The sequence below is a fragment of the Panthera tigris genome, chromosome A2 (assembly GCF_018350195.1).
Source record: "Panthera tigris isolate Pti1 chromosome A2, P.tigris_Pti1_mat1.1, whole genome shotgun sequence".
NCBI classification, from domain to species: Eukaryota; Metazoa; Chordata; class Mammalia; order Carnivora; family Felidae; genus Panthera; species Panthera tigris.
Window position 1 is genome coordinate 52,321,565 of NC_056661.1, and position 25,461 is coordinate 52,347,025.

Sequence of the window (25,461 nt, forward strand, 5' to 3'; positions counted from 1 at the left end):
GGGGAATTAAGTACTCAGTTTAGGATGAGAAGGAACATCCAGGCTCAAGATCTCAAATTAGAATACAATATTTATGGAGAGACAAAAATGCATCTTTAAATATTACTTTGGGAGTGACCACCCCTTGATGTTGCATATAAAGAGGCCATTCATACCTGACACATCATTGCTATTTGCTCCCGCCAGCAAGAAGAACCCCTAACGTGAGGTGTCTGTTGTTTCACAAATATGTTAACTCAGAAACAAGATCAAAGTCATAAGAAGACATTCAAACAGAGAGGGATCTCCTCTGAGGTGCCCTCATTTTGGGGTTAAGAAGGGTGAAGCCCAAAGATGGGACATCCCCTATTTTGATCACACAGTGCATTCCTGGTAGCTGCCCCAACTGTACTTCAGACATTTCGCCCGAGCGTGTGCAGAAGTCCACAGAAGAAAATGCATGTCTGCTCTGCCTTTCCTCTGCTATAAGATCCTAAATGCTTCCTGAAGGCAGGGGTGGCATTGGACTTGTCCACTCGTCTCTGTCCCTTTGTGCATACATTCGGCAGAAACAAAGTATTTGCACATCAGTGATCTCTTCTGACCTTCATGGAAACCCTTTGAGTGAGCAGGCAGGTCTTGTTTCCATTGCACAGATGCCAGAGAGCGCTCAGCGAGGTGGGGTGTTTTGTCCAAGGTCACATGGCTCGTGTGTAACTGTAACCCAGATTCTTTACTGTCAGATAAATCTGCTGTCCTTCTGGATCCAGGGGACACCCTCAAGTTCATGTTGTAGACCAGCCCAATGATTAAGAGCATGGCTCTGCATTCATACTCCAGTTACTGAAGCCTTCTGTGACTCACTTTCTTCATCTGTAAAATTAGGACGGTAATAGTACCCATCTGCCTCAAGAAGAAGTAAATAAGTACATACAAAGCTCTTAGCATAGTGCTTGGGACATAGTTAGTACTCAGTGGATATTAGCCAGGCCACTAATGAGACACTTGGCATCAGTGGATGGGTAGTTTGGCAATTCTCAAAGGACCTTAGCAGTCCATGACATATAACAATTTGTTGTTTTTCTGAGACAGAAGTTAACTACTCACATGGAATGATATTATGATGATCATCTTAAAACATACACACATACTTTTTTCTGTGTGAAAAACGACCACTAGGGGAGTGAGAATAGTGTAAAGCCAGGTAATTGAGAGGAGAGACAGGCAGGAAGCATGTGTCTCTAGAATGACTGTGTGTAGGCAGAGAGCCAGGAGCCTTTCTGGAGCAGTACAGGAAGTTTCTGGGAAACCTTATGGATGTTGGCAGAAGGGTGTCATCCAAATGGCATTTAGCCAGGGCCCTGGAACACCCAGTCCTGCCTTGCAGGTCCCAAGGGGGGACGTAAGTACCCAGAGGACACTGAGCAAAATCTCAGTCTGCAACCCTGGCTCCAGAAACCCACCCACCTGGCCCCCAAGTGAGCATGACCAGACCAGACTGGAAGGGCCCCTTCCCTGGTCCTCACTCAAGCCCCAATGTTACCACCCCAATAACGAGAAGAGACCCAGTCGTCTCCCATGCTGTCCCAAGAGCTGCCCCAGTGTGCTCACCTCAGGGCTCCTGAGGACAGGGCAGTGGGCCAGCTACGTGGAAAGAAGAGCTGGTCCTCAAATTTGTTGGTTTGATACTGGGTTGTCCAAGCACAAATGCAGATAGACAGGTGGTGTACGTTAGCGGGTTGGAGTAAAATTGGCCATGCCCCAAGTATGGTATTAATGAGGTGTTTTATGACAGTTGTTTTCCCTAGAAGTGATAGAGAGTGATATATGGTCCAGGGTGGTACAGTGCAGTCAGAGAATATGGGAGATGGAGGCAAACAGACCAACAGCCAGATCCCAACTTTGGCCCTGTGTAATACTGTGCATTTGGACAAGCCATCTCATTTCCCCAAGCCTCAGCTTTTTCAACTGTAAAATAGGAACGATATCTCCTACCCTGCTTGTTGTAAGGATTATTGATGATATAGGCACTTGCTTGGTGATGGCCATCACATCGGGGCTCCTACTCTATGCTGGATGCTTACCCACCTTCTCCCTAGTATTCTGCAAATTTCACAACTTTTGGTATACCAATGCACTAATATTTACCTAATAACTTTCTAAGTCAACTCACTTTTTAGTTTAAGCAATGTAACCATGAAATTACAGGTTTGATACGCTTTTTTTCCTAACATGCCTTACAACATATGCATAACTATTAAAACACTTTTCTTTGGGGCGCCTGGGTGGCGCAGTCGGTTAAGCGTCCGACTTCAGCCAGGTCACGATCTCGCGGTCTGTGAGTTCGAGCCCCGCGTCAGGCTCTGGGCTGATGGCTCGGAGCCTGGAGCCTGTTTCCGATTCTGTGTCTCCCTCTCTCTCTGCCCCTCCCCCGTTCATGCTCTGTCTCTCTCTGTCCCAAAAATAAATAAAAAGCGTTGAAAAAAAAAATTAAAAAAAAAAAACACTTTTCTTTGTGTGAGACCAAAAAAAAAAAAAAAAAAAGGAAGGAAGGAAGGAGAAAAGAATCAGTGTGCTAAGCAACATTGGTATGCACACCACACTTGGGGACGCCCAAATGTCCAAATTTAATTCCCAAGCCGTCCTGTCGGGAGGAGGATTTGGGAGGAGAATGACTCCCTTTTTCAAGATAAAGAAATGGATTTCCCGCTCAACAGCACACATCCAATCAGTACCTTTGAGAAGTCAGTTTGACATTCCTTCAAGACATTTTCTTTTTTTTTTTAAGTTTATTTATTTACTTTGAGACAGAGAAAGAGAGGGTGAGTGGAAGTGGGGTCAAAGAGAGAGGGAGAGAGAGACAGAATCCCAAGCAGGCTCCGCGCTGTCACTGCAGAGCCCGCGGATCTGGATGTGGGGCTCAACCTCACAAACCATGAGATCATGACCTGAGCAGAAGTCAAACGCTTAACCGACTGAGCCCCCCCAGCTGCCCCAAGACATTTTCTTGTTAAGAGGGATCTTTCAGACCCTCAATCTTCTTCTTGACTGTAACCAAAAAGACAAAAACATGGTAGGGAGTGCTCCTTGGAACACGCAGCTTTCTGAGAGGTTGTTTTCCTTTTGAAAAGATTCATATTCATCTCAGTCCCTTGTAAATCAAACCTGAACCTCCAACGTGAGGGGAAAACATAAACAACTTTGAATGGGTTGACTGGACGGTGCCAGCTGTGGGCCTTCAAAGCCAATTTGTGCTTCCAGCCAAACCATATTTAGGCATATCTGCCATGAGATTCCTTGACAACCTCCCTGCTCCCCCCTCCCCACACCCCAGCCCACCTTCGCACTCATGGGTTAGCTAGAAATCCCCTCCACCTCAATGGAGGGCTTGGGGTGGTGGCCCTGTTGGACCTCAGGAATCTACATGTATTCATTGGAGCCAAGCCACCTTCACGACGGCGTGCCTTAAATTATGAGGTATCTGGAGACTCTAGTCCTGAGGCACTGCCCCTTGCCTTTGTAGTGCTGTCCCTCTTGTGAAAGCCTCAGTTCAGGGGTGCTGCAAGAGTTCTCTAGGACTCTCTGGGCTGCAAGAGACAGAAGCCACCTCAACCAAAGAACTCCTCATAAGGATACAGAGGCATCCCAAGGAAATTAGGGCAGGACTGCAACAGAGCCTCAGGAAGGGCTGGAACCAGGAGCCACAGTGCATCAGAGCTCCCCGCCCCCTCCCCTGAAAGCCTTCCCTCTCCCAGTTACTTCCTGTGTGTCTCATTTATGCCCTGTTCTGAGCAGATCATCTGTCCCTGCTTCCAGCATCCTTGGGGCAGAACGTGGCCATCCATAGCCACCCAGAGAGAGAGAGAGAGACTGAAGTGCTCTGTCAGGCCTAATCCCACGCTCCCAAGGAAGGGACTATACAGTCCGGCCTTCCAATCTCTTCTCCTCCCTGAGCCAGTGATCTTTTCACAACGTAATCTGGTCATTGTCCTCCTCCCCCTGTGTTTGCCTGTGTTATGGGTTTTGGATGTTTATTTGTCTATTCCTGTTCAGCCGCTCACTCCACCAGGATGGGGATAGGTCTGTTTATGCTCCTAGCACCTAGCAGTTGCCTCTCAATAACAGCAATGCTTCTGCTGGAGCCTTGAACCTAGTCATCCCTCAGAGCCTTTCGGAGCAGCCGAGTTTCAAGCCCGTATAAAATATTTGAGATGCTGCGCTTTTGGAAACTGTGTACAATGCCGTCATAGGAAATTATATCCCAAATCATAAGCAGCTGTTCAGCTCCTCAGAGTGTGGTCCATGGACCAGCAGCATCAGCATCTCCGGGGACCTTGTTAAAAATGCAGGATTTCAGACCCAACCCCAGCCCTACTCAGGAGGAATCTGTATTTTAACAAGTGTATTCACGTGCACATTAAGGTTTGAGGAGCGCTGGGTTAGGACATCCTTTCATACGTTCCTATATCCTCCCTTGATTTCTTTGCATTTGTAAGTGCTTCTTTAGTGTTGGACTTCCTTTGTAGCCTGTGAGCCTCCTGAGGACAGGCGTCCTGGCTGTTTTGCCCAGCTCCTTAACCTCAGTGCCTGGGGTGTGGCCTGGTATACATGGTCAAGGATGGTTTTTTCCCCCTGAAATTATCCCCCAGAAAAGGGTCCATATGACATCTTTCATATTCTAGAATACTCCATAAGTCATTTGTTTTGAACAATAAGCCCTGTCTGGAAGAGGCATATTAATGTTGAAAATGACCTCAGTGCTAGTTTGGATGTTTATAGAGGTCACTCAATGGGTTCAGTGAACAATGCGTAAGGAAATGCAACCCAATTTAGTCATCATTTCTGGAAAGTATGACTTCACGGTTGTAATCACTGGATATCACCGTACATGCCTTTTGAAGATCGTCTTAAAAAGTATTGCAGTATGCTGTTGTGTTGTAGGGTCGTGACATACATCCACTGAATTATTAAAAAAACAACAACAATAACAACAACAACAACAACAACAACAACAACAGACAGCTCATTGAAGACTTTCCTCGCAGCTGCACACTGTCGCTCATGCTACAGCATCGGGTCGTGAGTAGAAAGTCCCTGCCTTGCCTTTTCCCAACAGGTCATTGAAGGTGATCAGTTTTACTTCCTGACCTGGGAAATGGGGATGCTGTTCTCCACCTCTGCTTGCCTTTTGGCATCATGTATTCCACTAACTGGCTGAGGGCTGGGCTATCCAGTTATCTGCTGGGCCCTCACCTACCCTCAATACCCTCAGTCTTGTGCCCCTTGCACTACCTGTAGCCTCCGCTGTCTGTAGCACAGGGGATGTGGCGGCCGTGGGCTCAGCCTTCTGCAAAGCTGTGAGGTCATGAGAGCTGTGGCAGGGCCTGTGTGTCGTCACATTTTCTGTTCTTGCACACCCCTCCACCTTGCACTCCCTCTTGCCCTGTGCTTGTTCGCTGCCCCTCCCTACAAAGTCCCACCCAAATCCGCATCTGTTCCCCCCTCACTTTCTAATTCCTCATGCTCTAAACATTCACTCCCTCTGATCTTAGTCCCATTCCTCAGGGCCCTGCAGCCAGGATTTTAAGAAGGAACTAAGGGACAAAAGCGTATGAATAACTGTGAGACCCATCTCTTATTATTATCATAACTGCTGCAGTGGGTTGGACATCCAGTTTTGCCTGGCCTCTGGGTTGGGTGTGCAGGGGGATGGTGGTGCCATTCTCTGGGATGGACAAGGGGAGAATGGGGACTTTCTGTTGAAATGTCTGACTGAGCTGAGGAGGGAGATCCCCATCCCTGGGCCCACCCTTACAGCAAGAAAGTAAAAATATTCCGGGGGTGGGTGCAGCCATGGAGTTTGTGGTGGAAGGTGGGAGTGAAGGTTGTTTGGACCCACATTATAAGGGATCTTTGTGGAATTCACACTTTAGACATGGGGAGCCAGTGAAGAGTCAGGATGGTGGCATGATCTGATTGACATCTTAGGAAAATCCCTCTAATAACAACATAGAGAAGGGATCGGGGGGTGGGGGGCAAGACTGGAGGCAGACAGACCAGTGAGGAGACATGGGCCACCTGAACTGAGGCAGTGATAGGAAAACAAAAGGTGAGAAGGGTGGATGTATCAGAAGTTTCCAAAACAGACACAGGGTGGCGAGGAAAGAAAGTTACTGAAGGTAACTTCCTGCTTTCCAGGTGCATGGCTGATAAGGTGGGGGGCCCAGTCCCTGAGGTAGGTGCCCCGGGAGGAGGTTTGGAAATGCCAAGTTTGAGTTGCACCTCCAAGAGAAATTGTCCAGGAGACATTTAAATATGTGGGTGGGCTGGGCAGACCTGGGCAGATTTAGGGGCCACCAGGATCAAAAGTGAGGGCAGGGATACAGAAGGCGAGAGCTGCTGTCCAGATGAGAGGCAATGGTGGCTCAGCCCAGAAACAGTGGCAAAATGACCCAGAGAAGTGGATGGAATTGAGAAACCTGTAGGAGGCAGAATGGACAGCACTCAGAGATGGTTGGAATGCCAGCGATGAACTGGAGGTGAAAGTCAGAGGTGGTTCCCCCTTTTCTAGCCACAGCATCTGAGAGGAGAGCAGTGCCACCCATGGGACAAGACGTAGTTTGTGGGGGCAAGATGATGACTTAGTTTGGGTTCTCCTCAAAGCAGAGCTTGAGGCAAGGATTTGGGTAAGCCATTTTTAAAGGAGGTGTTCCAGGTGGGAAGTGAGCCAGGCAAGGAGGCACGCTGATGAAAGTGTATTGTTGCACGGGTCGCTGCTGCGGGCGCCAGTGCCTCGGCCCACCTGGGAACTGATGACAGACTCTGGACCACACCTGACAATGGTCCCTGGTAGCTGGTTGAGCGTCGCTCCTGGGATGTTAACTCTCCAGCACTTCTATGCTGTTCCTTGTTGTGGGTGGAGAGAGAACTTTCTCTGGTGGTGTAGACAGCTGTCTCAGAGTAGACCAAGGAGGTGTGGGCAGGACACCAGAGGCATTTGCTACAGGTCATGACACAGCTCAGATGGGTTGAGTCTCAGACATCTGAGACTTCCAGGCGGAGATGTCCCCAAACAGAAGATGATGACACTGCAGTAGGCATCAAGGATTCCTGACACTGTGCCCTGGAAGGGTGGTGGGTCTTTGTAAGTGTTTAGAGCCTGTAATTATCAGTGGTCTGGTTGGACCCCTCAGATGAACTCCTCTCCCACCCCTGGGGCTGGCTGAAAAGCCAGTGCTTTAGAGTGAACTGAGCTCTGTTCTCACAGAACAGTCATCAACTGTGAGTACATCCCTCCCTCCGTCTCTGTGTATTGAGAGTGCCACTTGTCAGTGGTTCCAAGAAGTGGGGCTCATTAGGCAGAGAGGAAGCTGGGGACCTGGAGAAGACAGGCTCATCTGAGAACAAACTAAGAGAGCTGGGGTGTGGTGGGGAGTGCCACCACGAGCACATCACCGAGCTAAGTGAGTAAGCGAGCAGAGAGTGAGTGGAAGGAGTGCCGGCCCAAGGGATAATGCCGTGTCCCCGGTCCTCACTGCACCCTCTCTAGCCACAGAACACAGGCAGGCATGGAACAGGTTCGCATTTCTTTTTCTTGCCCTTTGCAGCGGGACGATATGCTTCTCTCAGCACCACCCAGTAGAAATAGGATGCCAGCCACAAATGTAATCGGAAACATCCTAGTAGCCACAGTTTTCAAAGTAAAAAGAGACAGGTGCAATTCATTTCAATAGTAAATTTTATCTAACCCAATATCCAAAATACTATCATTTCAACATGTAACCAACATAAACAATTATGAATCAGATATTTTACATTTGGGGGTGTGGGGCTAAGTCTTCAAACCTGTGTGTATTTTACACTTAGAGCACATCTCAGTTCGGACCCACCACATTCAAGGACTCACTAGTCACATGTGGCTGTGACCACTTACTGGGTGGCCCCAGTCCAGCCTGTCTGCCTTAAAGAACCACGGAGAGGAGCCAGTTCAGCCCCACCCATCTCTCTCTGAGCATCTCTTCGTTGTAGGTTCTGATCATCATAATACAATAATTATGGTAATTGAGAATTACACTGTGGTGAGAGCTTTATGGACTTGACCTTATTTCAGCCACATGCCCTGCTACACATATATTATTATCCCTGTATTATGGGTGAAACAGTTCAGACTGAGTAGGGAATAGAACAGAGACATGGGCCCTGGTTCCAGCATTGAGGGGCCCGGGTTATCTTTTGTGCACAGATTGGAAGCCACTTCTGCACAAAGCCTTCCCAGAGCATTCCCCCGACACCAGCCACCATGAAGTCATTCCTCCCTCCCCTAGGCTCTTTGCTATCTGTGTATCTTGATAAACCATGCTTATATCTTCTCTCTCTGCTGCATGTGAGCTCCCCAAGAAAAGGGCTGTGTGGTGGTCATTTGTGTATCTCCCCCCACCCCCCAATTTTACTCTGCACATAGTAGGTGCTTGAAAATGGGGAATAAATGGAAAGACAAGTAAATTAATATTCATATTGCTTCTTCCTAATTCATAAGAGAGAAGGCGTTTCCCCTAAGCATTCCCCCTGGCTGATAGATGAGTAACTCATTTCCCTGCTCTGAGGCTCAGCTTTTCAATCTGTAAAATGAGAAGGTTAGATTAAATCTCTCACTCCAAGAAATTCCATGACTTGGTAGCATTTTATGTTAAGGGTCTGCTCTGTGCAGGGCTCTGCAATACAGATAAGAATTAGACAGGTTTCCTTCCATCGAGATACTCAGGGTCTAGGGTGGAGGTTCTGTACCTTTGTAGGGGGGACTAGATCTCTTTGATGGCCTCTCCCCAGGGTGATGCTCCTCCCCTCTTTGTATCTGTGGGCAGTTTTAGGGAATCCATTCAGTTTAGACAAAAGCCTCCAGAGGCCCACTCTTTCCTTCCGGCCTTGTCTGAGCTGGAGCTAGGGGCCACGGAAGCATACCGTGTTCCCCAGAGGAGACTTCAGTGCAGAAGGAGAGGCAGATGTGCAAATAAACCACTTGTCTCCAGCTGGAGAAGTGCTGAAACACGCAGGCCCTGGTGACTGCTGGAGCTGCTGGGGAATGCTGGGGAAAGGCCTGCTGGTTGTTAGGAGTTTGCTGGGTTCTCAAATGAAGAAGGCCTCTTGCAGGGAAAGCACACGGCACGTGCACATGCCCCGGGGTGTGAAAGGGTGCCGGCTTTTATGGACACTGAGTAACTATGCCTCTAGAACAAAGCAGAGATGAAACCGGGGAGATGGGGGTGGGAGGGGCAGGGCGGCAGAAAGGACAGAGAATGGCAAGCGGGAGAGGAGCCAAGGGGAGGTGGCCGAGTACTGGATACTTCGGGACATGCCGTAAGAGTGGGGATCAGGGCGGGAAGTCTCTACAGAGGTTCACAAGGACCTCAGGTCAGACGTGGGCCTTCCAAGAAATGGGCTGAAAAGTCAACACAACCTCAGACCCTGTGGGACAAGGGCTGTCTGTAAATTCAAGGTGTTTCCAAGGCTGTCGCTGCCCCCTGAGAAGGAGCCTTCCGGGCAGAAAGCTGTCCTAACCGGGCCTCATCATGGGCCTGCTGAGCTGCCAATAGGAAGCAGGTCTAGCTTGGAAAAATGAAAGCAGGGAGCTTTTCCCTTTGTGTGGTCCCATGGCGACTCTAACTCTGGCCCTGTACCGGCCTCCAGAGGCTGTGGTTAACATTTGGGGAAGTTAAAGGAAATCATTTTCTGGCTGCCCAGGCCCCGGCGGGCCTTCCTTTTTGCTAGAATTGCCTCAGCAAGGTGTCTCCGCATGGCTCCCCTCACACCGGGCAGGCACCAGGCGGAGAGAGCGGAATGCCTTTGAGTCATTCAAAGCTGAGAGTGTGGGTTTTTCCTTAATATGTGTAGTAGTGTGGTAGATGGAGTTATTTCATGGTGGGGAGATGAAAAGGAACCTTTGGGAACAAATTAACTAGATCCTTTCTAAGGTTCCTTCCAGATTTAACACCCTGATCCTGCGTGGTGCCAGCCTCTAGGCTGTGTACCCTCTGCTGTCCCCTAACCAGACTGCTTTTTGAGCTAGCTATACAGATGCTTCTGACTGCTCCTTAATCAAAAGGAATGGGGGCAGGAGGTGATGGTCCATTGGGACCTATTGTGTGCCAAAAATTGTGGGGTTTTTCTGAAGTTGTTTTTTTTTTTTTTTTTAATTTTTGAGAGAGAGAGAGCATGAGCGGGCCAGGGGCAGACAGAGAAGGGGACAGAGGATCTGAATCTAGCTCTGCACTGACAGTGAGCCTGACGTGGTGCTCGAGCTCACGAACCACAAGATCATGCCCTGACACAAAGTCGGACGCTCAACTGACTGAGCCACCCGGGTGCCCCCCAATTTGTTTACAATAACATGACGTGAGGGAGGGGGTTATGATTCTCATTTGACAGATGCATTCACTGAGGCTCAGGGAGATGTGCACATTTAATATGAATACAGGACCCGTGTGATAAACCCTAAGCCAGGAGCTAGAGAAACAACAGAGAACACAATGTAAGTGTTGCCCGCGCTCAGGGAGCTTATTGTCTAGTAGGGGAGAGAGAGACCCTAGTGAAACACCCCCACACATAAATGGTATTAGGAGAGTCAAGTCTGGGCTAGGGAAGACTTCCTGGAAGAGGTGACCCTTGAGTTCAGATTGGAAGCATGAGTAAGTATTAACGAAGCAGAGAGTCGGGAGCCGGATGATCAAGCAGAGGGAAAAGCACTTTCAAAGCCCTTGAGGCAGGAAGGAGCTTCGATCTTTCCCAGGGCTCAGAGGTATGTGTGGCTAGAGCATGGAGAGGGTCATAGAAGGCGATATTCACTGAATCCTGGGAGGAGTAGACGGGGATCAGCACCACATGACCTCCTGAGTCCAGAGTGAGCAAAGAGATTGCATGAGAAAGAGAGCAAACTAGATTCTAGGTTCTGTGCCTGTCATACCTGTGATCTCATTCAATCCTGGAAGCTACCCAGGGGTAAATATTTTCGCCATTCCATTTTATGCAGGAGAAAACTGAGGCTCAGAGAAGGCAAGTAAGCATGGCCCCACGGCTGGTCAGAGGTGGCGCTGGGCATCCTACCACATTCAGTTCCAAAGCCCAGGCCCTCCTCAGCTTCTCACCTCAAGGGCCTGGACACGGCAGCTGCCATCCCCACACCACCCGCCTGCCACGAGCCTCCTCTTCCAGGTGCAAGATTTCCCGCAGGGAGAACCCGGGCACACGCCCCTCAGCCCCGTGTTTTTGGCTTCTGGCCTGCCTCTGTGGCATCCTTGCTTGGAATCAGACAGAGAAACTTGGGGTCTGGTAATTGTATTCCATTAAGCCTAATTAAGATGCAAATTTGTACAGTTAATGAAGAAGGCAATTTGGAGGCAGTTTGGCTGGTGACACAGGACCCTCCTCGGTGCCGCTCCTCTCAGTAGGTGGGTCTGAGGATATGGAAAATGTATGCACCGCCACTCACCAAGCTGCCTCTGGCCGCTCTCCAGGGATCAATCCTTTCTGCTGAAGAAGGACAACCCAGCCCAGGTAGAACACACTGTGCACAAACGACTCAGATCACATAATCCCTGACGCGGGGATCACCTCGTTCTGGGCCCTTGGACCCCCACGCACAGGCTCTGCCCTGCCCAGGTCCCCTTATGTGGGTAGGAGGGCCAGAAGCAGTTTTCTGGAACCAGACTGCCTGGGTTCGAATCCTGACTCCACCCTCACCAGCTGTGTCTTTGGGCAAGTTTCTTAACCTGGCTGGGCCTCAGTTTCTTCCTCTATGAAATGGGACACAAATAGGTCGCTGTGAAGATGAAGTCAGATAATGCATGGAAAGCGCTTAGCAAGCCCCTGGCACGTGGATGTTGGCCACTGTGGGTAGCAGTTCTGCCCCCAAATCCTAGGCTCACAAACTTCTTTTTGCTGCCGTCAGAGGTCTCTCGCCTTGGAGTTGGACTTTACTCAGGTGCTGGATCCCCTGTCCCTGTGGTCCACCTGGCTGCAAAGCTAGAGTACACCCAGCCTCTGACCTTTGACATGGATTGCCACTTATGGTTGGCTGTTCTCCCATCCTTGGATACCAGAATTGGCCTCTGACCTGGACTTTCTTTCAGTACCTGATCCCACTCCTCCTACCACCTGGCTCCCCCTGCACCTGTGGCCAGATTCATTTATAAATACATTACTCAACTGAAATCATCATGATTATAGCTGATATTTGTGGAGGGCTCACTGGGTCAAGCTCTTTGCCTACAATCATGTTATTTTGTCCTCACAACAATTTATAGACGCAGAAGCTGAGACTCAGAGAGGTAGAGTGACTTGTCCAGGGTCACACGGCTGGTATGGTGGGGAACTGAGCTCAAACTATGTCTGTCTGGCTTTTTAAGCCTTTTGTCAAGCTACTCGAGAATTCCCAGGTGCCTGCCATGAGCCAGGCCCTATGCCCAGCACCTGGGGCAGAAAACACCGTCTGTAACTTCGAGGGCCTCGCAGACTTGTAGGAAAGAACAGACAGGAGGACAGACCATAACAGCAGGGTGAAGTCCTGTGGCGGAGGGAACCCATGGGGGGAGCACTTGGCTAGGGAGTTGAAGGATGGGTGGAAGTCTCTGGAGATTTGCAGTGGAAAGGGCATTCCTGGAGGTGGGGAACAGCAGGAGCAGTGGCATGGAGGTGTGAGATACTTGGGTGTATCGAAGTTTGGGGGTCAGGGGTTGGTAGGCAGGGAGTGGCAGTGGGAGGGGGAGCCAGGAAAGGCAGGTGGAAGCCAGATCACGCTGACCCTCAAAGGCCAGGCCAAGTCAGAACTTGGCAGAGGTTTAGAGTGACGTGTTCAAGACTCAGACAGACCTGGGCTTGAGTCTGAGCTTTTCCGCTCACTGGCTGTGTGACCTTAGACAAGACTTTACCTCTCCGAGCCTTGGTTTCTTGGTCTATAGAATGGAGGGGGGTGGTAATCAAAAGGCCTCCCTTCCAGATTTGTTGCAGGAAGATGCACAAATGATCAGGACCGTCTTTGCAAAGTGAACCTTCCATATGCACACACTGTTGCCCTCATTTGGGAGGCTGGGAGATAGGGAGCCACTGCAAGAGCCAGGGGACAGGGGTGGCCATCCCCTCATGTCCACTGGGTCTGTCTAGCCTGTGCCCTGACAGCTGTCAAGAGGGATGGGTTTTGTGGACCACCCAAACCAGATCAGTGGGTAGAGAAAAGGGGGAGGTTTCCTCATTCAGAAGTTTATTGTTTAAAGGTGAGAACAGTCTTTCCACATTGTACAGTGTATACAAGAGTGGGGCAAAGAAGAACTTAAAACTGTGTATTTCAGGGGTGCCTGGGTGGCTTAGTGGATTAAGCGTCCAACTTCGTCTCAGGTCATGATCTCATGGTTAGTGGGTTTGAGCCGACCCTCTAACCATGGGTCATGACTGTTGGGCTCCGTGCTAATGGAGTGGAGCCTGCTTGGGATTCTCTCTCTCCCTCTTTCTCTCTCTCTCCCCCCACCCCGCCCCTTCCCCGTATGCTCGCAGGCTCTCTCACTCTCAAAATAAATACACTTTAAAATATTTAAAAAATAAAATGGTATAAGGGTGTATATTACAAACTTTCAGATTCCCTTCACAATCTTTTCGCATCTGTTTCTTGTTGTACCCATTCTTCCCTTAACACTTTACCTTAAATGAATTTTGTATTGACTTTTTTTTTGCTTAACTTTGTCCTGACACAATACTATTTATTAAATCAAAAGCTTAAAAAAAAAATGTCACTTAAAATCCTACCGAGATAAAACTGGGGATTTTCAGGAAACTTTTCTCCCAGGATACACACTCATCCAATTTTGCATAATATGATTATACACTATTTTGTGCCCTTCTTAATTTGACAGCCATGAACATCTTCCCACATCAACAGAAAAAGCCACATCATTATTAACAGCTGCATTTTTTCTCAGTGTTCACATGAGCCAATATTTAACCAATCCCGTAATGATTGTTGTTTATATAGTTTCTGGTTTTCCAATAATAGAAACAACTCTGGTGAACACCTCTTTGTATGCTGTGGGATGACAGATTCTCAGAAGTAGGATTGCTGAGGAAAAGGATGTATATTTTAAAGACTTTGAGTACAAAAAAAATTACCAAACTGCACTCCTGGAAGAGAGCCCTAATTTATCCCACCACAGCTGTAAGAATGCCAGCTTCCTGCACATTCATCTGCCTTGGATTGCTCATGTTGATAGGAAAATAAAAAAAGCCCAATTAGGAAATACAGTTGACCCTTGAACAACACAGGTTTGAACTGCATGGGTGCACTCGCATATAGATTTTTTAACAGTATAAGACTGTAAATGTATTTTCTCTTCCTTATGGTTTTCTTCACATTTTCTTTTCTCTAGCTTACTATAAGAATACAGTATCTAATACATACATAAAATATGTGTTGATGGATTGTTTATGTTATCGGTAAGGCTTCCAGCTAATAGTAGGCCATTAATAGTTAAGTTTGGGGTGAGTCAAAAGTTATACATGGGTTTTTGACTGTACGGGGGGGTGGGGGGTTGGTCCCGTGACTCCCATGTTGTGCAAGGGTCAACTGTACTTAGCAAAGAGATTTGGAAATTGTTTATTTGTGATGGTAATTTTTTTGAGAGAGAGAGGACAAGCAAGGGAGAGAGGCAGAGGAAGAGAGAGAGAGAATCTTAAATAGGCTCCATGCTCAGTGTAGAGACCAACGTGGGGCTTGATCCCACGACCCTGGGATCATGACCTGAGCCAAAACCAAGAGTTGGATGTTCAACTAACTAAGCCACACAGGTGCCCGTGATGGTAATTTTTATGTAGAGGCTCTTTATTCTTTTCTCGGCACATCTGATCTGATAATAAAACTGCTTCTGGTCTGTTTGGTGGAATTAAATCTATCAGTAGTTTACAGTGTTTGCCTCTTAGCCCTGTGACTTCCAGAATCTCTTCTGTCTTAGCTCAGGCTGCCACAGCAAAGTACCATCGACTGGGCGAGTAAACAACAGACATTTACTTCTCACTGTTCTGGAGGGTAGGAAGCCCAGGACCAGAGTGTCAGTATGGTCAGGCTCTTGGCAAGGGCTTTCTTCCTGGCTTGCAGACAGCCTCCTTCTCACTGTGTCCTCTCATGGCAGAGAGAGGACCCTCTGGTGTCTTTTCCTCATCTTATAAAGGCACTAATCCTATCATGGGGTCTCTACTCTCACAACCTCCTCTAAACCTCATTATCTCCTAAAAGCTCCATGTCCAAATACCATCACATTGGAGTTAGGGCTTCAACATATGAATCGAGGGGACGCAAGCATTCAGTCCACGGCATCTTCCATGAAGACAAGTTTGGGAACCAGTGGGCTAGATCAGCACTTTCATGTGAGTTTTGTCTCTCCAGCGGTAGCCAATCAGCCCAGTTGTCTATTGAGTCTCTACTACATGCCAAGCTCTGTTCGGTATACTCTCTTTGTGTATTGTGTCAGTGGAACATCCCTACAGGGAAGTAATTATTAACTCCATTTTACAGAGGAAGATCCTGAGGCTCAGCTAGTAAGAGATGGAGCTCTGATTGGGAGGCTAACTCCAATTCCCTGCCCATTGTCACTCTGCTGCCTCCCCAGATAGACTGTAGACACGACTTGTGGAGGGTAGGGGTATGTCGTGCTTGTCTCTGGGTCCTATCCCAATGTCAACACAAGGTAGATAGAATCTAATCCAGCTCTTTATGGGTAGAGTGAAGACCTTAGCATTAGATGACTTGGGTTTGAATCCCCCCTCTGCCTTTACCAGCTCTGTGGCTTTGTCTTTGGCTTTACATCTCATAAATGGGGTTCATAATCTCTACTTTGAAAAACTGCTTTGAGGACAAAACCACAAATAATGTATGCACCTGGTACATAGTAACTACTAAATAAACTTCCTATTTTTGGTATATTCATTTAGTCCCCCAAAGACCCCTGGATCCAATGAATGGAGCACCATGGAGTTAGAGATAATTCCATGGACTCTCAGTATAATAACATCATTCATTCACTTATTCATTCACTCAGCAAATATTGATGCAGTGCCTGTTATGTGCCAAGCATCAAAATCCAGCGATGAACAAGATAAAAGGTCAGCTCCCAATGAGCTTACCTGCTAGGGGGATTGAGATAGAAGATAAAGTAGCAAGCAAATAAATCTATTTCAGTCGTGCTGGGTGCTATGAGGAAAAAAAGAAAGCAGGATAAGAGAAAATATCAAGCAAGCAAGTGAAGAGATTAGAAATAACAAAAGAGAAGGCTTGGGGAGGAGAATTCCTTAGACCAAACGGACAAGTAGGGACCAGACCAGAGATAAAAATGAACGCACATGGGAAATTTTTAATTAGCAAATTTGGTGCCTAAAGGAAGCAGCTAACAGAGCTCTCAAGCCAACGTTGTAAATCCTGAGGAAGGGGGTGCCAGCCAGGCGCTAGAGCTAGTGGCCCCCAATTGCAGTGATTATAATAATCACAGACGTTGCCCATTGAGCTCTTTTGTTTCCAGCTGCTAGGGGAGTACGTTATTGCCGCCACATCAATTCAGCACAATGAGAAATGAAATAGTATTTCATAATCAGGATGAGACCTTGTTTTACCTTTCACACCAGAACAGGTCTGACACCCTCCCCAGTTCTGGCCGTAGGCAGGGCAGCTCCAGACCCCAGGGCGTGGGCCTCAGGACCCAAAGAGGAAACCGTGGGCAGTGTTGGAAGCTCAAGTCAGGATAATAAATGCAGAGCGCTGGGATGGACCTCAGCAAGGAGTGGGCTTTCAAGATTCTTCTCTGCTGAGATTTGCCCAGGAGAGTTCTCAGCCCTGCCAGGAACTAAAACATCCTTCTTGAGAAAGGATCTGGGGCCACTTCCTGTAAGCTTAGATGCATGCAGCTCCTGGCCTTGTTCCTATGGTTTGGGGCAGTGTTTCAGATCAGAATCATCCGGGACTCCTTATTTGAAATGCAGCTTCTGGGCCTCATGCCAGACCTCCTGGGTCCAGTTCCCCGAAACCTGCCTTTTGACAGGCTCCTCAATGGTTCCTGTGGCCTCCAGAGTTGGGGAATGGTTGGTTCGTAGGGGGGTACCCTTCAGGAGAATATTTGCAACCAGGATTGTCCTAGGACCACCAGAGCATGTGCCTGCTGCTGTCAGATGGCACTTGCCAGTCAGGCTCAGGGGCAGGGGCCTGGCCACATCCCCAGCACTGTATTTTTGCCTCAGAGAGAACTGCAGCAGGAACAAAGGCAGGAATTTCAGGACTTGGTCTCTGTCATGCTGTGAGGCAGTCTATGTGAGAAGGCTCTGACATACTTCTAATGAGAAGGAAAAAGAAAAAGCTTTGTATATATATATTCTGGAAGCAAATGTGTGACTTTCAAATGGATTGTTTTCCAGCCTGGACACAATTTTCATTTCTCTCTGGTGAGTCATTACAGAAGTTACCTTTTTTTCTCTGCTTCTTTCAAGCGAAGGACACGTTTCATGGAGGGGCTGAGACCACCCCAGGGACAGGCCTAGCAAGTTTACACTTTGCCGAGTCCAGTTAGAGGACCCACTGAGGCCATCACAGGACCTCACCAGTCCTGTGCTGTGGGGGCCACAGACTCTCCTGACAACCAAAGGGATGGTCATGCCATCCCTGTTAGATCGGGGTTGTTTTCAGGCTATATAGCTGCCATCATGCTGGGTTTAATGAGAAAATGTCCACAAGTACCTTTTGGCATTCATGCAAATAACAATCAGACCATATGGCATAGTAATGAAGAGCATGGGTTCTGGGAACCATCTTCCAGCAGCTTCTCATCTCACTCAAAGTCAAAACCAAAGTACCTACCACATCTGCAAGGCCCCATGTGAACTAATCCCTGCCACTCCTCTGCCTTCCTCTGTCACTCAGCTCCAGCCATACTGATATCCTTGGTGTTTATCAAACATGTGAAAGATGTGTCCACCCCAGGGCCTTTGCACAGGCTGTTCCCACCTCCTGTGATGCTTTCTTCTAGACCTTTGCATAACTCATTCCCTCACTTCCTTAGGCCTCTGCCCAAGTGCCACCACATCACCCTGACCATCCTTTATACAATAGCACACTGACCCCAGCCATAATAACCTTCTTGTTTTCTCAGAGCATTTATCACTGCCTAATGTAGTATTTATTTACTGTTTTGTTTTTTTGTTTTTTTATAAACTGGCTCTGCCCACCAGAATGGATGGGAACTTTGTCTGACTTGGTTACTGCTATTTTCCCAACATCTAGTATATGTCTAGTGTATTATAGACCCTTAATATTGATTGATTACTTGATTGAATGAATGCCTACCTTTGTTTCTTGCTAACTGGGTGACCTTGAGCTTCTTAGCAGTTTCCAAGTCTATAAAACGGACATGATAATAGAGGCTCACATATTAAATGTAAGTCCTTTGCATGGCCAACACAATACAAGTGCTCCCTGGTGATAACTGACCTTAGACTATTATTACTTAGACCAAAAAATTAAGATAGAATGTACTAAAGAAAAGGAAAGAAGTGTGCAAAAGGCTGTCATGCTGAGAGATGACAGAGGTTCTGACCGGGTCAGGTGGTAGGAATCAGAAAAGCACCTCAGTAGGGGTAGCACTTGAGCTGGGCCTTTGGGTTGGGCAGGATCTCAGCAGGTCAGGAGGTCAGTACATTTTATAGAATGGTGGTGCAACAAAAGGGAACTGCGTGAGCAAAGACACAGGAGGCAGAGAGTTCAGGGACTGGTCAGGCTTGCTTTTTTTTTCGTTAAAAAAAAAAAAAGCTTTTAAAGTAAGAAGTGAGGAGGTATTGTATACAATCAGATAAAAATTCAGGTTCTGCCTCCTGTCAGCTCTGTGTCCTGTGACATTACTTAACCTCTCTAAGCCCTGGTTTCCTTATCTGGAAAAGAAATTTTAAAAGTACTTAGCTCCTAGCATTGTGCTGGCCATTTAACAAGACAATGCGTATAATCCCCTAGCACCACACCTGGATTCTAGTAAGAGCTATAAATGTGAGTTGGTGGTCCTGGAAAGAGCAGACCTGGGGGTAAGGAGCCCCGGGTGAAGTCTTCACCTCCACCCCTGACGTGCTTGGTGATTTTGCCAAAGTCGCTTGTCTGAGGTCCAGTGCCTCCTGATTCTCCTGAAAATCCTGTCCTCTGTAAGAACTATCACTGAGGCTGGTAGCTGCTTGCTGGGACCTGTGGCACTCGGGGCTGAACCTGCTCATACTTGTGTTTCCTCCAACAGAGCAGAGCCTCCCGTGGCCCCAGGAAGCAGCAGGCAGTGAGAGGTGTGGAGTCCCCAGTGCCTTCCTGTGCATGCCTGTAGCAGGTGAAAATGCACTGGAGACACAAGACGGAGACAGTAAATTGCTTCCTGTTGTCTTATGTCGGGAAAATAGTGCTGCTTTTACCCTTCTAGGCTTGGGCTGCCTCCCACAAGCCTTGTTTGCCTCTCCCACCTTTCTACTGCCTTTACCAGGCTGTGTGAGCTTAAAGAACAGACAAGTGGAGAGCAGTGACCCGGGAAGGGTTCCCTGCCTCTCATAGTCGTTTTCCTAGCCAGTGTCCTTCACAATCCTGCTTCCTCAGAACAGGGAAAGACACACCCAACCCTTGATTCCTTGACTGTACTGAGAGGAGAGACTAAGTCAGATGGAGGAGTCACTGAGGTTGCTGCTCCCTGAATATCTGGACATGCGAAAAGGAGTTCGTAAGAAAATGTAAAATATAATTCAGTCAGTGCACTGGCATCTACTAGACATTCACATTCAATCTACCTTGAATTCTCAGGAAGATTCTAAGAATCCCCTTCAACTGACAAATCCTTTCATGTTAGACACCTCCCCACCCCAGAATGCTGCAAGGAGTTGTTTGACCTGTTTCTCTGTTTCTCTCCCTTCCCTTCCCTTCCCTTCCCTTTCCTTCCCTTCCCTTCCCTTCCCTTCCCTTCCCTTCCCTTCCCTTCCCTCCCTTCCTTTTTCTTTCTCTTTCTTTCTTTCTTTCTTTCTTTCTTTCTTTCTTTCTTTCTTTCCTTCTTTTTCTTTCTTTCTTTCTTTCTTTCTCTCTCTTTGTTCCTTCCTTTCTTTTTGCATTTGTTTTCTTTTCTTTCTTTCTCTCTTTTTCTTTCTGTCTTTCTTTCTGTCTTTCTTTCTCTTTCTCTCTTATTGTGGAAAAATGAACAGAACATAAAACTTATATTTTCACTATTTTTATGTGTATAGTTCAGCAACATTAAGTGTATTCACATTATCATGCAGCCATCACCACCATCCATCTCTAGAACCTTTTTCATCTTACAAAATTAAACCTCTGTACCCATCAAACAGTAACTTCCCATTCCCCCTTTCCCTAGCCTTGGCAGCCATCATTCGACTTTCTGTCTCCACAGATTTGCCCTAAGGATAGAATCGTACAATGTTTGTCTTTTGTGACTTGCTTTTTCACTTAGTACAATTTCCTCTAGGCTCATCTCGGTTGTAGTATGTATCAGAATTTCATTCCTTTTTGAGGCTGAATGATATTCCATTATATGCACAGACCACATTGTGTTTATTCATTCATCTGTTGGTGGATTGCTTCCACCCTTTGAGTGATGCCACTCTGAACATGATTATATCAGTTTCTCCTTCAAATTGTGCATTAATCCTTTATTCCGATTATTGTGTAGTTGTTCTGATGGCAGTTAGCTAACACCTCTCTTTAACATCTACACCCTGGGCTCAGGAACTCGGGGAATAGCAAAGCAGCAGGAGGCAAGGGTCAGGGTGGGGGTGAGGGACAGCCAGGGTTGGGTCAAGACAAGGAACCAAAACATGCTGTATATTCACAGCTGTAACTTCCCTGGATTAGGAAGGTTCTCTTGGTAACCATTTATGAAGACTATGATTATTTCCTAGTGTCTGTGATTGTTTTCATAAGAAGCTAAGTGGTTCCCATGTTATTATAAAACCCAAGAGTTGTATGGAATTTTAACTGAAATACCAAAATCTAAGGCTATTTGCCTGTCATTCATCCATTTGTTCAACTTCCTCTGAGTTTACTGCTCTATTTAAATTGTTACAATCAGTGGTGGTTTTACTGAGTTCTGGCAAACAGAAAGAGGGGGAAAAAATCAGTGGAAAAAAGTAGGATTGAAGCAGATTCCCATTTAGGAAAAAGATGGGAGGCTGACAAGAAAGTACAGTGGTTCAGGTTGCTGACTGCTGACACATTGTGTGGCCAGGGCCAAATTACATACATGTCCAGGCAGAGCAAGTGGTCCTCTATACCAGTGTGGTGTCAAAGCACTGGGAAGAATCCATCCTCCATCCTGAGACAACTCCACCTCTCCCTTCCAATCAAGGTGCCTCACATTCCACCATTCAAGCACATTAGACATGTGACGATAGTTGTCCAAATGTGTCAGAAAGGGTTTTCCATTTTCAGAGCCACTCTCTAAAATGCAGATGTTCCTTCAAGAGAAGTCTGAATTTTATAGCCATAAGGACTTTTAGAGTTCCTCTAGCTCAATTGTTATCAAACTGTACTCTGAGGAATTTCTGGGCATACTGGGGCAAAGAAGGTCACAAGAGTCAAGCAGATAGGGCTCTGGGACCCCCATTCCTCCCCCACTAGTCAGAGCAATCTGCTTTTATCTGATTATAAACTTTTTTATATATATATAAGAACCAGTAGTTGAACTACCAAGGAAAGTGGTGTGGGATTTGAAAGCATCTGATCTAGTGCAACCCCTTTGTTTGACAGAGGAGGTCCAGAGAAGCTGAAAGTCACACAGCAAATTCATTCAACAAATATTTACCAAGCACCTACTATGAGCCAGACACACAGTAAATAAACATGAGTGGACAAATCCTGTGCCACAAAGAATGGGCTCTTCTCTTTAGGGTGGGTCCTCTGCAGATTTGCAGAGGATGGGGATTGGACACACGGGGAGCATCAGCAGGGAAGGGGACAGCCTTCCCCCCACCACAACGTGTGCCTGCCAGATTAGCCTCGTACCCCACATATGAGTGATGTCATCTCTCCTGTACATGCAAAAAGGAACAGGCGTATGTTCTCCTTAGCGTATTGTTCCCCTACTGTATTGTTCCCTCCTTGCTGATGCCCTACAATATGTGTACCTACTGTGTGCTGAGCAGTGCTGGCATATGAGGCTATAAAGCTGATGAGGGCATGGCTCCTGTTGCCAAGGAACCTCCTGCCTAACAGGAAAGAGAAAAGCTCCAGACAAATGACCACGCTGCAGAGTCAGCACTAAACGCCAGCCTTGGCATTAGGAAGGGAAGAGACACATCTATCCAGGGGAATGGGTTCTCTCTTATCTTCCCAGATTTTTAGTTAGGAACTTGGATGTTGGAGTCTGGAAGCCCTGGATTCAAAGCCCAGCTGGGCCATGGAACCATGCAGTCTGGGCAAGGGACAGGAACAGAGTTTCATATGAAAAATGTGGGTGATAATGATAGTTCCTTCCTGACGGGGTTGCTGTGAGATTATACATGATGAACACTTAACCTCAATAGATGTAGCTCTTATTTCTAGGGTTTACAAATAAGGCAATGGTGGGAGAGAAACATTCCAGACAAAGGCACTGCCCAGATACAGCGCCCCGAGGGCAAAGCAGGCAGCCTTGAACAGGACACTCCATGTGCTGGTGCAAAGAGCCATGGAAAGGAAGGTGTGATGGCAAATGACACAGGAAGGTGGATCCAGTGGCAGTAGGGCCCTTCCCATCCCAGATTGAGGACATAGGCCCCCTAAAATCGTTTATTAGCTTTGATCATTTTCTTATAGAATCCTTGGGATTTTGTGTATGTAAGATCTTGTCATCTGCAAACAGAGAGGTTTTACTTCTTCACGTCTGGATGCCTTTATTTCATTCTCATGCCTAATTGCTGGGCTGCCTTTAGCTCCTTTTATTTTTGGCTAGGTGAGAACCAGGCCTGGCAGGGTCAGAGAGAGGGACAGACTACCCTTTGGAGGGCTGGCCAGACAAGGGAGGGCACGCAGGCATAGCCCTGTGAGTGCCAGGGCAGACCTCTCAAGCCCCACTGTGACAAGTGCTCCCAGGCTAATGAGCAGAGGGGAGGACACAGGGAAATGCTTTTCTGTAGCACTCATAGCTGGAGCATATTTCTAGAGCATTCAGTAACTGGTTCTTGAGCAGCTCCCTGGTTCTTGGGGCTGAGGGCACAGAGATGACTCAGACTTAAATTTGGCACCCACGGTCTAATGAAAAAGTCTGATCAGTAATTAAGGTATTACAACCCAGCTTGACAAGGGTTACAACAGAGGTCTGTACAAAGTTCAGAAAAAACCTAGGGAAGGAAGCCAAGGAGCCCCGTCTAGTAGAACTCAGCCTTAAAGGAAGTGACATCAGAGCTGGTTGTAAAGAATTAATTGAGTGTATTGCCAGGCGGAGAAGAGAGGAACAGGCAGCCCAGGCAGAGAGAACAGCATTTGCAAAGGTATGAGGGTGTGCAAGAGCCAGGCCTGTGGAGACAAAGTGGAGTATCCAAGAGGGAAGTTGGGTCCCGATGGAAAAGGCTCTTGTGTGAGGTCAAAGGTTTTAACATGCAATGCGCCACACTGCCTGGCCCTCTCCCTCGGTTTCCAGAGTAGACTATGGTTTTGAGTACTTCTCTTTGGGGCTTCTGTGGTGCTGATCGGAGTAATGGGCAAAGAAGACAAGGCACCAAGAAAGCGAAGTGGATTTATATTAGAAGTGCAAGGTGCCCTTCAGCTAGGTCAGAGAGATTGGTGTGTGGAAGATAGAAAAAATGCGAAGAGGGAACAAATGCAAGCTACGGTTTTTGAGGGGAGAAAGGGAGATTTGCTGGCAAGCAGCTGACACAGGAAGTGGCACAGTAGGGTAATGGATGGGAGAAGAGGTGCTGTGGGAGTTGTTTTGTTTTGTTTTTGTTTTTGTTTTTGATTTTACCTCTCTTAGAATCTTTGGTAAATGTTTAAGTTATTTTCCAGCTGTTTTCTTCCTGGATGTTGGACTTGAATCTCTTCTGAATGCAGTACCATGGTTAGACTGGACACAAGACAGCCCAGTTTCATTTGGGTTGCCAAATGGGGAGGTGGGGGTTATCCTGTGTGTCCTATTTGTGGCCTGGCAGCCATGGCAAGCCATTAGAGTTTCATTGGGAGAAAGAGGTGATTGGATGTGTGGTTTTTTAGAAAGATTATGTGGCTTCTGGGTTGAGGGGACCCAGATCAGAATCAGGATGACTATTTAGGAAGCTGTTAAACAGTTGAGCAGAGATATTATCTACGTCTGAACCAGAGCAGCAGTGGCCCAAATGGCCATTATCTCTGCTTTTTAGCAATCTGTGGTGCAAATCTTAAAGCAGCTCTAAGTACGAGAGGCCAGCAGTTGGGAAGGAAATTCCCTTTAACTGTGGGGTAGTTCAGATTTTAATACCCTACCCTAGGGCCTTAGATTTTCTTTGTGTAACTACACACCAGGAAGGAAGTTTATTTGAGTAGGACAGGGTTTCACCTGAGAGACTCACCTGTCACTTCTGCAGTGCTTGGAGACATCTAGACAGGACCACTTTCTTTTTGTTCTGTTGACTCACACATACACTCCAGGAAGTTTCTCTCTGGGAATTTATAGAGTCTGTCCTTACATTTGCAGAAGGAAGCAGCCACATGTAAGGTTTGCAGTCAGTCACTGGGGAGATGATTGCTGTTGGTACTGGCCAATTAACCAGCAGGACAGAAAGTTCTTGGATGAACAAGGACACAGCCCCAGCCTTCCCAAAGGCACATTGGAATAGGGGGAGAAGTGGGAGCCTTACTCATGTTTCCATCTCCAGCAGCTTGGCCTAGCATAACACCTGGTACTGCATCATTGCTTAATTAATAGTTCCTGAATATATTAATGAATTAGCATAACAAGAAGCCCTGAAAATGGTCACATTAGGTCAGGATTGTGATGTGTTAAAAAGAATTCATCCATTCACTCATTCATCATTTACTCAGCTCCTCCTGCCATTCAGCTTTGGATTAGGCAATGGTTCATAGTCTTGGCTGAATCTGAAGAGTTTTCAAAAATCCTGATACTCAGACCACACGCCAATCAAAATCAGAATCATTTGTGAGGGTGGGAACCAGACATTAGTGGTTTTTGGTTTGTTAAGTCTCCCTGTAGGATTCCAGTGTGTAGCCACAGTTAAGAACCTATGGGCTAGGTACTGGAATAATAGGTGAATATCATATTGTCCCTGCCCTTATAAGGATCAAAGTCTAAGTGAAGGATACCTGAATTAATTAATTCATTCATTCATTCATTCATTCATTCTCTCACTCATCCATCCATCCATCCATCCATCCATCCATTAGAATACAGAACATTAAATGCCTTAATGGAGATATGGAAACAATACTGTGGAAATCCGCAGGAAGAAATGTTTACATGTGGCTAAAGGATA

The 25,461-nt window shown here is 47.1% G+C and overlaps 1 protein-coding gene across 3 annotated transcripts in view; it reads left to right on the forward strand.

Moving 5' to 3' along the window:
- Positions 1 to 25,461, forward strand: part of HRH1 (histamine receptor H1) — an 80,679-nt gene that overhangs the window by 34,713 nt on the left and 20,505 nt on the right. The window contains exon 1 of one of the 3 annotated variants that reach the window (XM_015545208.2): positions 4,787 to 5,095. The exons of 1 other annotated variant lie outside the window; for it this stretch is intronic. In XM_015545208.2, coding sequence (XP_015400694.1) covers positions 5,041 to 5,095 — 55 coding nt within the window. In that variant the 5' untranslated portion in view covers positions 4,787 to 5,040. Of the gene's footprint in view, positions 1 to 4,786; positions 5,096 to 25,461 lie in introns of those variants that run through there. One more of the 3 variants, XM_015545209.2, reaches the window with a different exon arrangement.